General features: G+C 43.9%; 1 protein-coding gene, 1 long non-coding RNA gene and 1 pseudogene across 3 annotated transcripts; 1 reads left to right on the forward strand and 2 right to left on the reverse strand.

Moving 5' to 3' along the window:
* LOC124523493 (olfactory receptor 2F1-like) overlaps positions 1 to 14,540 on the reverse strand; it is a 335,826-nt pseudogene that overhangs the window by 141,005 nt on the left and 180,281 nt on the right.
* Positions 1,627 to 14,327, reverse strand: LOC124524201 (uncharacterized). The gene is made up of 4 exons (XR_006965177.1): positions 14,266 to 14,327; positions 13,395 to 13,449; positions 11,945 to 12,036; positions 1,627 to 1,866 (listed from the first exon to the last, which is right to left on the reverse strand). It is a non-coding gene; the product is annotated as an uncharacterized LOC124524201 (long non-coding RNA).
* TMEM139 (transmembrane protein 139) lies at positions 11,175 to 14,272 on the forward strand. Of its 2 annotated transcripts, XM_047096281.1 has the most exons (4): positions 11,248 to 11,341; positions 11,958 to 12,081; positions 12,334 to 12,583; positions 12,804 to 14,272. In XM_047096281.1, exons 3-4 carry the CDS (start codon positions 12,351 to 12,353, stop codon positions 13,192 to 13,194), a joined length of 624 nt encoding a protein of 207 aa, XP_046952237.1. In that variant the 5' UTR covers positions 11,248 to 11,341; positions 11,958 to 12,081; positions 12,334 to 12,350; the 3' UTR covers positions 13,195 to 14,272. The 2 variants fall into 2 exon arrangements, with proteins under 2 accessions (XP_046952236.1, XP_046952237.1); XM_047096280.1 differs by having other exon boundaries at positions 11,175 to 11,341; positions 11,958 to 12,583.

A 14,540-nucleotide genomic window follows, 5' to 3' on the forward strand; every position in this document is an offset into this window, starting at 1 on the left:
CAGGGCAGCTTGTGTGGAAGGAGCAGGAAACCATCCCTCTTCAGGGACCGAAAACTAACTAACCAGTTTGGTACCTACTGCCTTCTAACCAGTCATGGTGCCTGAGAGGGAGCCAGAGCATGGCTGAGCTTCTACCCAGATATTTGAACAGCTCCAGCTACACTGACCAGCAGAACAAGGGCAAGGCAGCACAGGGAGACAGGCTGGAGTTGCCATGGCCTGGGCAAGGTGCTCATCCCACAGAGTTCCCTCACCCACAAAGCAGATTTTGAGAAAATCCCAGGGCCTCTCTCCCTGGAACCCCTGTTCCTTCCCATACAAACCTATAACTTTCCCACTCCCTCAATTATTTATCCAAAGGCCCGGCTCTGTTTGTGCCAGCTATGCAGTAATCAGAATACCTTGTGTTTCAACAATCTTTGGACTTCTTTGAGAATACTCTTTATTCAAAGCTGAAACCACACTTAGGCATCTGTTAGAAACCAGGTGTGGAGTTTTTGATGGCTCAAAGGTTGAGAGGCTTTAAGAGGGGATGCCTTGTTCCCTCCCTCTGGCTCTTTCTAATCTCCAAGCTCATTTGCCCCTTTTATTCCCCATCATTTTCTGTTTTCCTCCTCTCCCCTTTTCCATTATTCCAGCATACTCTTGGATTTCAAATTATCCTTACTAGGCTTAGCTGCTAACTAACCAGAAGTACATCTCCAAGTACACACTCCGTCTTTCAAAAGAGATATCATGACATGTACATCTAATATTAATTTAAAATACGGGGAAATGTCCAATAGTAAGAAACCTAAGAGCAAATTAAAATGTTACGTCTCATGTATTTATGTTATATATTCAAGTATATAGAAGTTCTCATCTATGCTGAGAGGATAGTAGTGGAGACAAAGTTGTATGAATAAAGGTGCTGATCTCAGCATTGTGTGTGATATCAAGTACCTTAAATATCTAACAATAGGCGGATGCTTGAATAAGTTATGGTACATCCAGGATGTAATGTTTCATAACTATCAAAAATTACACTTATAAAGAATTTTAATGCTGGAAATTCTTGGGATATATTATTAATTGGAAAAAAAGATTAAACTACATGGTATGATCTCAATTACATGTTGACTTATAAAAAAATATTACAGAGGAAATCAATTTATTAATCCTGGAATAAAATATGCCAAGATGTTTTCATTTCATTTGTAGACTTTTTGAAATGATCATCTTTTCTGGCAAACAAAAATGTATATACTTAATGAAAAAATACAAGAACTTCTGGATTCACATTTGGGTACAATTGTGCATCTTTCCCATTGTTTTTGAAACATTATCAGTTGCTCCCAAATTTTATCCCAGGCTAATGTGAACTAATCTCTTACTGTAGATGCAGGCATTTCCCAGGTCTGCCCAGTCTTCCTTCAAAGAGTCTAACATCCTATTTTCCTAATCCAATAGTAAATGTAATCTTCTCTGGAGGAAGGAGACAATTTCTAGACTAAACCTTAGAAACACGCTCTGGATTATAATGTCTGAACTTCTGCCAAATAGAATCTGAAACAAGTGTATTAGGGTTCTCCAAAGAAACAGAAACAGTACTACCCCTGAAATCATTGTTGCATTATATGCTAACTAACTTGGATGTAAATTTTAAAAAAAAATAAAATTTTTAAAAACGTTAAAAAAAAAAAACAGAAACAATAGGGCATTTACCCATGTATATAAAAGAGATCTATTATCAGGGGTTGGCTTACATGACTGTGGAGGCTAAGAAGTTCCACGATCTGCCATCTGCAAGCTGGAGGCCTGGGAAAGCGGGCTGGTGGTGCAGTTCCAATTCAGAATCCAAAGCCTGAGAACCAGCAGCACCTGTGTCTGAGGGCAACAGAACATGCATGTCTCAGTTCAAACAGAACAAGTTTGCCCTTTGCTTTTTTGTGCCATTCAGGCCCTCAATAAACTGGATGATGCCCACCCACGCTGGTGAGGGCCACCTTTACTCAGTCTACCGATTCAAATGCTAATCTCTTCTAGAAGCACCCTCACAGGCACACCCAGAAGTATTGTTTTATCAGCTCTCTGGACATCCCTTAGCTCAGTCAAGTTGACACATGAAATTAACCATCACAATGAGAAAGGGGAAAGCCCCCAAATGCAGCTGTAGTTTTAAAATAAAGGAACACTCTTCTAATCCAAAAAGCTTCATACTTACTATTAGTTCCTTCCTCTCCTCCCCTTCTGATCAATAGTTGTAGTGTAATATAAAATTCATAGTTATGTCAATCCTTAGAATACTGAACCACTATCTTGCACTGGAGTTCAAATTCCAGGCTTACCAAATAACATTATACTTCTAAAACAAACTTAGGTAGAACTTCTAGAATGGTATTTTTTGACAGACTCGAAACACAAGTGTTAACAAACAACAAAAAGTGTCACATGCATGTGGTAAAACAAAACAAAAAAACCCCAGCAAGCTATCAAGTGAAGAGTCTCCCCTTTTTCATTTCCATTTGTACTCTCTGGTTTTTTTGTGTGTACCCAGAAATGTTTGTATTTTTTAACACATGAATGTCAGCCATAAGTCAGTGATTCAATATACCCTTCATCCAGTTTCCCCAATGGTAACATCTTGCACAGCTATAGTATAGTGACACAAACAGAACATTGACATTGACGCGATCCATCAACCCTATTCAGATTTCATCGGTTTTTAGTGCACTCATTTGTGTATATTTAGTTCTGTATTATTTTATTGTGTACGTGACCACCATCACAAGATATGAAATATTTTGAGCATAAGGGATCCTCATGCTCCCCCTTTTATAGCTAGGGCCACCTGCCCTCCCCACTTCTCTAAGCCCTACCAATGACCAATCTGTTCTTCGTATAGTTTTGTCACTTCAAGAGTGCTATATAAATGGAATCAGATTGGCTTATTTTCACTCAGCATATTCCCTTCAGATCCACACAAGGTGTTGCGTGTCTCTGGTTCTTTTTATTGCCGAGAAGTAGTCCGGGTATGGATGTGCCAATTTGTTTAACCTGTTGAAGGACACTTAGATTGTTTCCAGTTTGGGGCTATTACAAATAGACCTGGTATGAATATTCTTGTACAGGTTTTTGTGTGCACACAAATTTTTGTTTTTCTGGGGTAAATGCCCAGGAGTACAGTTGCTGAGTCATATAAGAAGTGCATGTTTAGTTTTATAAGAAACTGCTATACTTTTCCTAAGTGGCCATGCCACTAGAAATGCACGAGTGATCCAGTTTCTCTCTGCATCCTCACCAGCATTTGGTGTTACTATTTTTTTATTTTAGCCATTCTGATAGATGTGTAGTGATAGCTCACTGTAATTTTAATCTGCATTTCCCTAAGGGCTCATGAACACCTTTTTGTGTATGCTTTGCCATCTGTACATCCTCTCCAGTGAAATATCTGTTCATGCCTTTTGCCCATTTTCTAACTGGATTGACTGTTTTTGAAATGTCAATATTGTTCTTAATAGTATATTTTAAAAGAATGTACATTTTAAGACAACTGAGGGGAAGTAACAGAGACTGGATATTAGGTGATACTAAGGAATTAAGTGTGATAATGGCAGGGTGGCATGCACGAGTAAGTTCTCATCAATTGGAATTGCATTCTGAAACATTTAGGGTAGAGGTGACGTGCTGCCTTTTAAAAAGTTGGGGAGGTGGGGCACCTGGGTGGTTCAGCTGGTTGAGTATCCAGCTCTTGATTTCTGCTCAGGTCATTGATCCCAGGGTTGTGGGATCAAGCCCCAGTGTTAGACTCAGTGCAAGTGTGGAGCCTGCTTAAGATTCTCCCTCCCTCCCTCTCTCCCTCTCTCTCTCTCTCTCTCTCTGTCCTTCTGCCCCTCCCCCCCAATGAAAAAAGTGAGGGAGGTGGAAAAAACAGATGAGACGATTGTTGAAGCTGAGTGATGGGTACATGAAGAGTTCATTATACTATTCTTTCCTCATTTATGTGTGTTGGGATTATTTCCATAATAATGTCTTGAAAGTGTACTGAGGGGTACCTGGCTGGCTCAGTCAGTGGAGCTTATGACTCTTGATCTCGGCCATCAGTTCAAGCCCCACATTGGGTGTAGAAATTACTTTAAAAAAGGGGGGGAGGTGCCTGGGTGGCTCAGTCAGTTAAGTATCCAATTCTTGGTTTTGGCTCAGGTCATGATCTCACGGTTCATGAGATTGAGCCCCGCATCAGGCTCCATGCTGACAGCACCGGACAGCATGCTTGGGATTCTTCCTCTCTCCCTCTCTCTCTCTCTCTGCCCCTCCCCTGCTCGCAAGGTCTCTCTTTCTCTCTCTCTCTCTCTAAGTAAATAAATAAACTTAAAAAATGTACTGAAATTTAAATTCTGTGATATTACACATTTTCACATATCCCCACAGTACTGTGCACACAAGGTCAGCCTCAAGGACTTGCATCCTGTGCACTCCTACAGGGCCCCATGACTGGTGTGATGCTCTGCCAGCACTGTCTTGTAACCCTTCATAATTTTGAGCAAGCGGCTCTGCATTTTCAGTTTGCACTGGACCCAACAAACTATGTACTGTATGTAGCTGCTCCTGTGAGCACATAATACATGCTGAATAAATTCTTACCAAACAAACGGACCAAAGAAAAGAGGAGAAAGTGAGAGAAGGGAAAAAGAGATGGGAGGTGGCAAAAGAAGAAGGAGATAACAAGGTCACAGAGGAGATGGGGGGAGTCTCAAGGTAGAAAAGGTGAACAGGAATTCCAGAAAATGACGCTGCCGGGGAAGTGCACGGAGAAAGTAGGAGTCCAACTGGAAGACAGGGACTTGGGGCCCATTATTTATCATTCTCCTTCTCAGAGGAAGCCTAGTCCTTCGTTTGACTATGATTCCCAGGTATAAGCAGAAGTGAAATCAGAAAGAAGTAGCCACTTGTACCCCAGGGAATTGGCAGCAGGGAGGCCAGCTGGACGCTGTTCCTCACTCATCCCATGACCTTAATCCCAGAGAGTTCCTTCAATGTGTTCACAAACGGGAAAACTGAAACCCCTGGCTTGGGTCAGACTAATTCCCTCTTCTGCCAAGCCCATGTTCAAGGGTATGGCTGGCACTAGCTGATGCCAGACCAAAAAAGACTGGAAAAGAGAGGGAGACAATTGAGGGAGGATCAAGGGATCCAAAGATCATGAACCACTAAATCAGTAAATATTTACTACCAACAAATGATACAAGCATTTATTGTCTACTCCATGCATAATGATGAGATGGACATAAAGAGAGTGTAGGGGCACCTGGGTGGCTCAGCGGTTAAGCATCAGACTCTTGATTTAGGCTCAGGTCATGATCTCACAGTTCTCAGGATCAATCCCAGAGTTGGGCTCTGCTCCGACAGTGTGGAGCCTCCTTGGGACTCTCTCCCTCTCTCTCTGCCCCTCCCCTGCTCACAAGTGCACGCATGCACGCACACACTTTCTCTCTCTCTCAAGATAATAAATTTTTAAAAAAAGGAGTGTAAACAAACCCCCTTTATATCCGTGATGTATTCCTGATCCCCACCCTTGTCAGCACCAAGTTTCTGCTCTCAGCAGCACTTTGTACCTTGTCTCTTTGTATCCTGCCCTACGGTTAGTCATGTACACGCCTTTCCCCTTAGGGACAGTAAGCTCTTTGAGAGTGATATTCCTGTCAGATCTACTGAATATGCCTTGGAGTGTCCTGTGTAGCAAGTGAACAGTAAAAATTTATTGAACCCAAGTTTGATAACTCACTGTTGATCAGGGTGTGGGCCAAAAGGTAACCCTGCAATGTGAGTAGGAGTGTGAATATTTACAACTCCTTTCGAGAGCCACATGGTGGTATCTATTAGAAACTTCACTTTCAGGATTTTTTCTGAATCACACATATGAATAAAAATACGTATAGGAATATATGAGGGCAACTGGCTGGCTCAGTCTTGATAGAGCATGTGACTTGATCTCAGGTCTTAAGACACATTGCATGTGGAGCCTACTTAAAATAAAATTAAAAAAAAAAAGAAATATATGAATTGCAAAATCCTGGAAACAAACTAACTGGTTATCAGATAATTAAATGTTTATGGTTCAATAAATTGTTGTTCCATAAAACAGAAACCATTTTTAAGAATATAGTAGATGGAAAAAAAAAACAAAACAGTGGTTGCCTATGGGGTTGACTGAAGGGGGCTTGCAGGGAACTTTGGATGATAGTAGTGTTTTGTATCTTGATTGGAATTTGGGTTACACAAGTATAAGTCTTTATCAAAACTTACGGAATTGCCCACTGAAGATTTGTGCATTTTACTGTAGACCAATCTTATTTAAAAAGAAAACAAGTTAACTAATATTTAACTCTAGTTACTTTTATGCATGAAAAAAGGTTAAATAGCGTATCAAAGGTCACACAGTTAGTAATTGGTAGAAATGAGATTTGAAACCTGGTCTGGCCATCTCCAAAAATATGTGCTTAACCGCAACCACGATACCTTCTTGTCTTCTCTTATTTAGGGACATATTCATGTGGGACATTTTTGCCACTATCTACAGACATCTTTTATAAACACAATGTATTATTTGTACTGGGCAACAATTACACTCAACTTCTCAAATTTGAGAATCACTTTTGTGGCTTAGTGCTGAATATCTGAGCTAGAGGGACAGCCTGAACCTCATATTCACTCAGCACATTCCCAGTGAGCTTTGTGTGGTATTACAACTAGTTGCTGAGTGATAACGTGTATTTATCCTTACATACTTGAGAATTTATGACTTATCGGAAGCATTTCCATTCAAGAAATATCAATGATGCTGATACAATTCACATTAAATCATTTATCCCCTTCCCTACACATTTGAAAGAGCAGTGGGTAAGGCAGCTAACACAGAGAAAAACACTTTCAACTGAGTTAGAAGGTCAAGATTCTGAGTTTGATTCTAACTAAATAAATCATGTACTTTCTCTGAGCTGGTTTCCTCCTCTGTAACATGAAAATGATAATCAGACTTACCTACATGACTGTTATTAAGGATCAAATGAGATCGGACCAAATTGTTTCTACACATACATTCCCACCTACCCCCTTTAAAAAAAAAGTCACCCGCACATTGGGCTTCTAGAGCTATTCAGGTAAGAGCCTTATCTTTTGTAATCACTCTTAATTAGCTCCTAAAAGATAAACATATACTGCTACAGAGCCTGAAATCTCAATTTCCATTCTTGCCTTATATGTTGATAACCTTACTTAATCTTCTCATAATCTCTTTTGCTGCCTTTGCTGTCAGAAGGTCAGCCTTTTCTTAAGATGCCAAACAATGAGGAAAATAGCATCTAACCACTCCTCCATGGAAACCCCAGAGTAATGATCTCAGAATGTCATAAGTATGGGGGCGCCTGGTGTCTCAGTCAGTTAAGTGTCCAACTCTTGGTTTCAGCTCATGTCATGATCTCACAGTTCATGGGATTGAGCCCCATGTCAGGCTCCATGTCAGCATGGAGCTTGCTTGGGATTTTCTCTCTCCCTCTCTCTCTGCCCCTCCCCTGCTCACTTGTACATTCTCTCTCTCTCAAAATAAATAAATAAACTTAAAAAAAAAAGAATATCATAAGTGTTTTGTTAAATTATCATTATTAAGGTGGCCAAAAAACAGTGTTTATAGTCAGATGACATGGCGGTTAAGAGCCAGGTTTCTGCACTGGGACTATGGGTTCAAATCTTGACCCCAACCTTGATTAGCTATATATTTTCCTCAAGTTTCTGACCTCACCTATAAAATGAATATAATAATTATAACTACCTCTTATTACACTATATTTTAAATTAATTTGTATAAAGCATCCAGCATAGTGAGTAGTACACAAAAAACACTCCACACATGTTGGCTATGACACAGACCCACATTCAGAAACACCAAATCACAAGTATATAGAGACACAGAGAAGCACAGGGGGGGTAGACATCCATTATCATTCACAGGAAGTCTGTCAGTTAACTCTGCTTCTCCCTCCTTCCCTCACCTCCCACTTCTCTTCACCATCGTCCCCCAAAATGGCACAGTGGGCCAGCCTAGAGCGGTAATCCAACTGCTCACAAGATGATTTGCAGAGGCAGGCAAGTAGAAAACGAAATGACTAATAGTATCCTTAGCACTCATACTAAGTTGGTGAAGGAAAAGAGGAAAAGTAAAACCTTTGGAAAGAAGTTTGGCCATATGTATTCAAGGCAACAAAAGCTTTCTTTCACATTGTCTTGATGACATTTCTTAGATTGAACCAGAGTAAATAATCCAAAAAGAAGGCAAAACTATATGTAAGAAGATGTTCGTTGTAGCATTTTTTTTTTAATTCTGAGAAAGAGTACGCATGCACATGCAAGCAAGTAGAGGAGGGGCAGAAAGAGAGAATCCCAAGCAGGCTTCAAGCTGTCAGCGCAGAGCCCAACGTGGGGCTCGAACTCACGAACCCTGAGATCATGACCTGAGCCGAAATCAAGAGTTAGACACTCAACTGACTAAACCAACCAGGAGCCCCATTGTAGCATCATTTTTAAAACAGATTTATAGAAGCATAATTCACCCTTTTGAAGTGTAAAATTCAGTGGGTCTTTTTTTAGTGTATTCACAGAGTTGTGCAAGCAACACTAATTTTAAAAGCTTTTCATTACCCTCAGAAGAAATCCATTAGGAGTTACTCCCCATTCCTCTCTCTCTCAGCTCCTGGCAATCATTAATCTCCTTTCTGTCTCTTAAAGCAGTTGATGATCAACAACAACCAAAAAAAATAAATAAATAATAAGAAAATAAACTCATTGTTACCAAGTAACATAACATAAAGGTATGCTAAATTATGGTACATCCATTCAGTATTATGTGGCTGTTAAAAATTACCACAACAAAGACTGTACCAAAAAGTGAAGTATATACATGATATAATGTTTAGTATTTTTTAAGGATACAAAATTATGAATATACTCTAATTTCAACCAGGGTGTGGACAGACTAGAAGAAATGTGTAGAAATTTTAAATGGCCATGTTAGAATAATGAGATAGTGGGTGCTTTTTCTTTATAGTCTTTAAATATTTTTGCAAGATTTTATATTTAAGAAGTAGAATTTTTAGGAAATCTACTTAATGTTGATTAATGTAACAGAGAATACATTGAAGGGCCCAGCCAGCCAGCCAGCCAGCAATCCAGCCTTTCTGACGTGGACCTGGTTTTTAACTAGCAAGCATCTCTAGTGTAGGCTCCTTCTGGTAACCAAGGGCCTCATGCACAAAGATCTCATTCTCCCAACTGCAAAGCCTGTAAAAGCCTGAACTGTAGACATTCAGTCTCCCCCTTTGACTCTCTTGCCTCTCAGCCTACGCTCCCTGCCATGTCCCTGTTCAGGGACTCACTCCTTAACAAAGCCCTCTTACTTATCACACATACCAATGACTCTTGGCCAATTTCCTTCTATTAATATATTAACTGCAGATGCAAATCCTTCTGATCACATACTTTCCTTTTATCGGACCAACAGTATGGAAACTGGTGTAAACAAAACAACAACCAGCTCCCCCCCTACTCTCCATTCCCACTTCCTGTAGAGACACAGCTCATTTAGACTAGCACAGCCTTCCCATTACATCTTCTCCCTCCATCTGTGGGAGAGTCATCATTGATAGCCCACCATTGTACACACCTGCACTCCACTCCAGGCCCCTCGTCCTCATCTTCACCCTTCTTCCCTCCTCTCTCCCTCTCTCTCTCCCTCTCACACACACATACATACACTCCATACATCCTCTGATGCAGCAGCCCTGGCTATGCCCCACAACTGTCCATGGGATTAGATTTGTGCGAAACTATCTCCTACTTCTTTCAGTTTGTCCAAAGTCCTGGAACCCAGCCTCCTCTGTCCTGCTCTGTTTCTCAAGAAAAAAGTATGCCTCCATCCTCTCTACACCTCCCAACACCTGCCTCACCTTGACTTATTGTCAGGGTTCCCTTAAAAGACTGGGTCCTTGGGGCTCCTGGGTGGCTCAGTCAGTTAAGTGTCCAACTTTGGCTCAGGTCATGATCTCACTCATGGCTTGTGAGTTTGAACCATGCATTGGACTCTGTGCTGACAGCTCAGAGCCTGGAGCCTGCTTCAGATTCTGTGTCCCCCTCTCTCTCTCCCCTTTCCCTGCTCATGCTCTGTCTCTGTCTCTCTCAAAAATAAATAAGCATTAACAACAAAAAAAAAAAAAAAAAAAAAAAGAGTGGGTCCTGGATCTCCATTGGGTGGTGAGGCCAGGCAAAATCGTAGCCTTCTAATGAGAGCATTCGACTTTGTTTAGTGAGCACCTAACATATGTCAGAAACCAATGTCAGTTGCAGGGACTCAGAAAGTATTGAAACTAATCACTCACTTTGAAAAGCTCACAGTGGGAACACCTGGGTGGCTCAGTTGGTTAAGCGTCAGACCCTTGGTTTTGCCTCAGGTGATGATCTTGAGGCTTCGTGAGTTCAAGCCTGGCCTTGGGATTCTCTCAAGCCTGCTTGGATTCCTCAGGATTCCTCAGCCTGCTTGGGATTCTCTCTCTCTCCCTCTCTCTCTTCTCCCCTACTTGTGCTGTCTCTGCCTCTCTCAAAATAAATAAATAAACTTAAAAATTTTTAAAGAAAAGCTTACAGTGGAAGAAAGGTATGTAAACAGAAAATTACTAAACAGCTAAAGGCTTAAACAGGGGTAGGAAGGAATGTTCTAGATACACTGTGGAGACAGCCTCCACAGTAGGCATCACCCTGGATGTGGCTTTTGAAGAATCAAGAGTCAAGTGGGCCAAGAAGCATACACCAAAATGTCTTACAGGCCTGCAGAAAACAAGTTCACAGAAACGGTACTTTGGCAGCAGCTGAAGCAGGACACGCCATCCCATGCCCACAGCAAACCATGCAAAGCACTATGTGATCTAGAGAGATTAAGTAAATTGTGGCCTCCGCTCCTAGGCATTAAATACATTACCTAAATATAAGACAAACTATTCAGAATACAGTGTGCTTTGAGCAGAGGTGGAAACTGAATATAACTCTGGTCCTAAGTACAAAGATCACTGAGGTGGGGGTGGGGGTGACAGGAGAACTCTCATTAAGGCACGGGTACGGGGTGGGTGGAGTAAAAACCAAAAAAGAAAAAAAAAAAATCAAGGTGGGGCAACAGCAGGTCAAGTGGAAGCAGAAAGAGGAGGAAGCCTATGCCAGGAACTGAGGGATTGGAACAGAAAAGTGGGTGGAGCCAGTGGGCTCCACCCCCGCCTCCTCCGGCTCGGCTACAACCTACTTTCTGCGGAGTCGTCCCAGACAGGTGAGAGAGGAACTTCTAAGACCGGTGAGAAGGGTAGGGGGGGTTGGGTTCAAGAAGGGGGACTGGGGTTAGGGTTAAAGAAGGGGGTCTGGGCCCTACCTAGAGTCTTTGGCTTCTTGATAGCAGAGTTCAGGGAATTCCTGATGGGTTGGTTTTGGGGTGCTGCTAACCAGGTGTTGCTGCTTCTCCCCACCAGCCTCCCAGCCCTTGTGGTAACTTCAGACAGGAAGTTTGAAATCTGAGCTTACGGAGTTAAGGCCCATAGAGGATGGGGTACCCTGGCAGGTGCGGAGTATAGAGAGATCAGGAGTTATCTGGGCCTCCAGTTATCCGGGCTCCATCTGGGCCTCCAATAGATGGAGGCCTTTGTAAGAGGCCCTCTCATATAGTTGTGTCCCTGTAGCTTTGTCGGGTCCATGTACATTTTCTCCATCCAACCAGAGCACGGGCTGAGTAGAGGAAATGGGAAGATGGAGTCAGACAGGGTAATGGTGCTCCTTCCCAACTTCTCTCCCCAACAGGGTCTAAGTGGGGAGACGGGGAGGTAGGGTGGAGGTCCAGTGCAGAGCAATTATAGAGAAAAGGCAGGGTTTGCCTCATTACCTGGATTCCACAGACGCTGGTGAGCACCAAAGCCCCAGGCAGGGCCAGCCAGGACTGGGTCTCGGATGGTGTAGAAAGAGCTGGAAGGGACACTGCAAAGAAGAAGGAAGAAGGAAGGAAGGCAGGGCCATTACACAGTAAGTTGCATGAAAGATCCTGGGTTTATTTCCTGGCTACTCCACACGCACTGATACCCTGGCACTCTGATTGATCCTAGAGAGAATTACAAAGCTGAAGGGAACCCTGAAGGTCATATATTTTGGCCATTTATTTGATTTGAGACTGAAGAACCTGAGACCCAAAGGTGTCTGATATGGTTACTGCGGAATCTGACCTGGCCGGGACGCCAGTTGCTCGTTTAGACACAATACCTGTGTGTCTTTTTGCAGGAGCCTGGGGAGGGGCCATGGTGCCAAGACAGTTTTGGGGGAGACTGGAGAAGCCGCTTCTCTTCCTGTGCTGCGCCTCCTTCCTCCTGGGGCTGGCTTTGCTGGGCATACAGCCAGACATCGCCCCTGTTGCTTATTCCTTTCTCACCTTGGGTGGCTTCTTTTTGTTTGCCTGCCTCCTGGCCTGTATTCTGGAATGGGGGTTCCGATCAATGCAGACCGAGAATTCGGGGGCCTCAAGCAATGCACGGTGAGTTAAGGGGTGGGCAGAATTCTAGGAATACACGATGGCCCCTTTTTCCTGGTGTCCCTCTAGTCTCTCAGGCATATAGCTCTGCTTCCCTGTTACTAGTATCAATGAGGGGATGGGGGGTGGGGTTAGTGGAAGGTTCTTTTGCCAATAGAAGACAGTAAAACGGAAAAGGACTCCACACAGGAGGCCACCAGTGATTTTATTTCTCCTCCCTCAGCGACAACGAGGCCTTTGAGGTGCCAACCTATGAAGAGGCTGTGGTGTTGGAATCACAGTGCCGCCCCCAAGAGCTGGGTCAACCACCCCCCTACAGCAGTGTTGTAATCCCCCCAGTACTTGAGGAAGGACAGCCTGGCCATCCAGAGGGGCCCGAAAGAGCTAGACTGGAAAGGCGAGTGGGCTCAGAGGGATCTACGACCTCAGGAAACCCTGGAAGAGCTCCAATCAGCCTTCGGCTTCGGGGACCCCGAGCTGTGTCCACTGCTCCTGATCTGCAGATCTTGGGGATGCCCCCCAAACTGGAGCCTCTTACCCCACCCCCTGACTATGATGTCAGCTTTGGTCAACCTGATGATGTTTTCTTTGAAAACAACCGGACACCCCCCTAAAAGACTATGCCAGGATATATCCTCTCTGTGCCAGACTCATTCATTCATTTGACGAACATTTCCCAGTGCCTGCCACGTATCAGGAACTCTGTTTCCACGTGGGGAACTTAACACCGAGGGGAGTCAGGCTATCCTAAGCCTCTCCCAGCTGAGATGTACATAGCACTGTTGGAGTCTTCAAGTAACATTCAGTGACCTACCCCATATCTGATATTTCCAGAGTTAGACGAGTATGAGAGGAGTGACCCAGAGAATCTGGAGAAGGAAGAAAAGAAACATCTGAGTGACAGCTATGTTGCTTCTGTTCTGGGTGCTTCATCTCTATTAGCACAAGAAGACTTTCCCAGCCTTGTGAGGTATTACTGCCCTCATTTGAAAAATAAGGATCCCAAGGGTCAGAGGAGTTTGATAATTTGCACAGGGGCACACTGCTAGTAAATAGCATAAAAATGTTTACTCTTCTGATCCCAAAGCCTACTGTATTTTCAATACAAGGTCATCCACAAATCTCTCAATCTCTATCTTGAGCAACTGCTGGAGACAGGTGGGAGCCTTCCTAGGGACAGAACGTGGACCAGTTGTGTCTGCGGGCAGTGTGGGCTGATTGTGACCAGGAGTGTGCCCTCTCTCCTAGATGAGCAAAGCTAATCAAAGCCGTGATAGCCCCTGCTCCAGGTAAGGGGCAATTTCTGCCCTGGGGCTAAAGAGCAGTCTCCAGGGCAGGGTCCCCACCCCATTGGGAAACTGGAGTAAACTGCCCCGGGGGAGGGACTTCCGATTTTAAGACGAGTGGACAAGGGTCAGAAAGGATAAGACAGGGGCTTGCCAGGGGTGGCGGAGTACCTAAGGGTGACTCTTGAATCACCTGCTATGAAGCGCTGGAGCCACATGCACGGTGTCTAACCGCTTAAGCCTCACCCCTGCGCTCGGACCGCAGGGTTTTACCCCCGCACCCCCCCCCCCCCCGGGTCCTGCTCGCTAAGATCACAACACACTAGATTTTCCGGAATCGTGCTTCGGCTGTAATGTAGGTTTTAGCCACTGGGAGCTGCTCGGCCATCGTTGACCCACCTTCCTCAGGAGTGCGCTCCCCACTTAGGATTTCATCCACTGTGTGGTATCTGTGTAACGCCTAGTGCCCTCTATCTCTTCCTTATCCTGGCCCCAACAGTTCAACTTCAATAAAGCATAAAGTCCGGCCAAACCCGTCTCAGTAACGTTGCAATAGGCGGGTGAGACAGGGCGGGAGGCGCCGGAGAGGCATCCGCGATTTCCGCGGGAACCGACGACCAATCGGATTCCCGCGTAGGACGGGGTGTTTCCTCGCCTCCCCCCGCCCCTTCCCT

This window comes from Lynx rufus, unplaced genomic scaffold, assembly GCF_022079265.1.
Source record: "Lynx rufus isolate CCGP_SWC_20201006 ecotype Redwood Valley unplaced genomic scaffold, mLynRuf1.p SCAF_4, whole genome shotgun sequence".
NCBI lineage: Eukaryota > Metazoa > Chordata > Mammalia > Carnivora > Felidae > Lynx > Lynx rufus.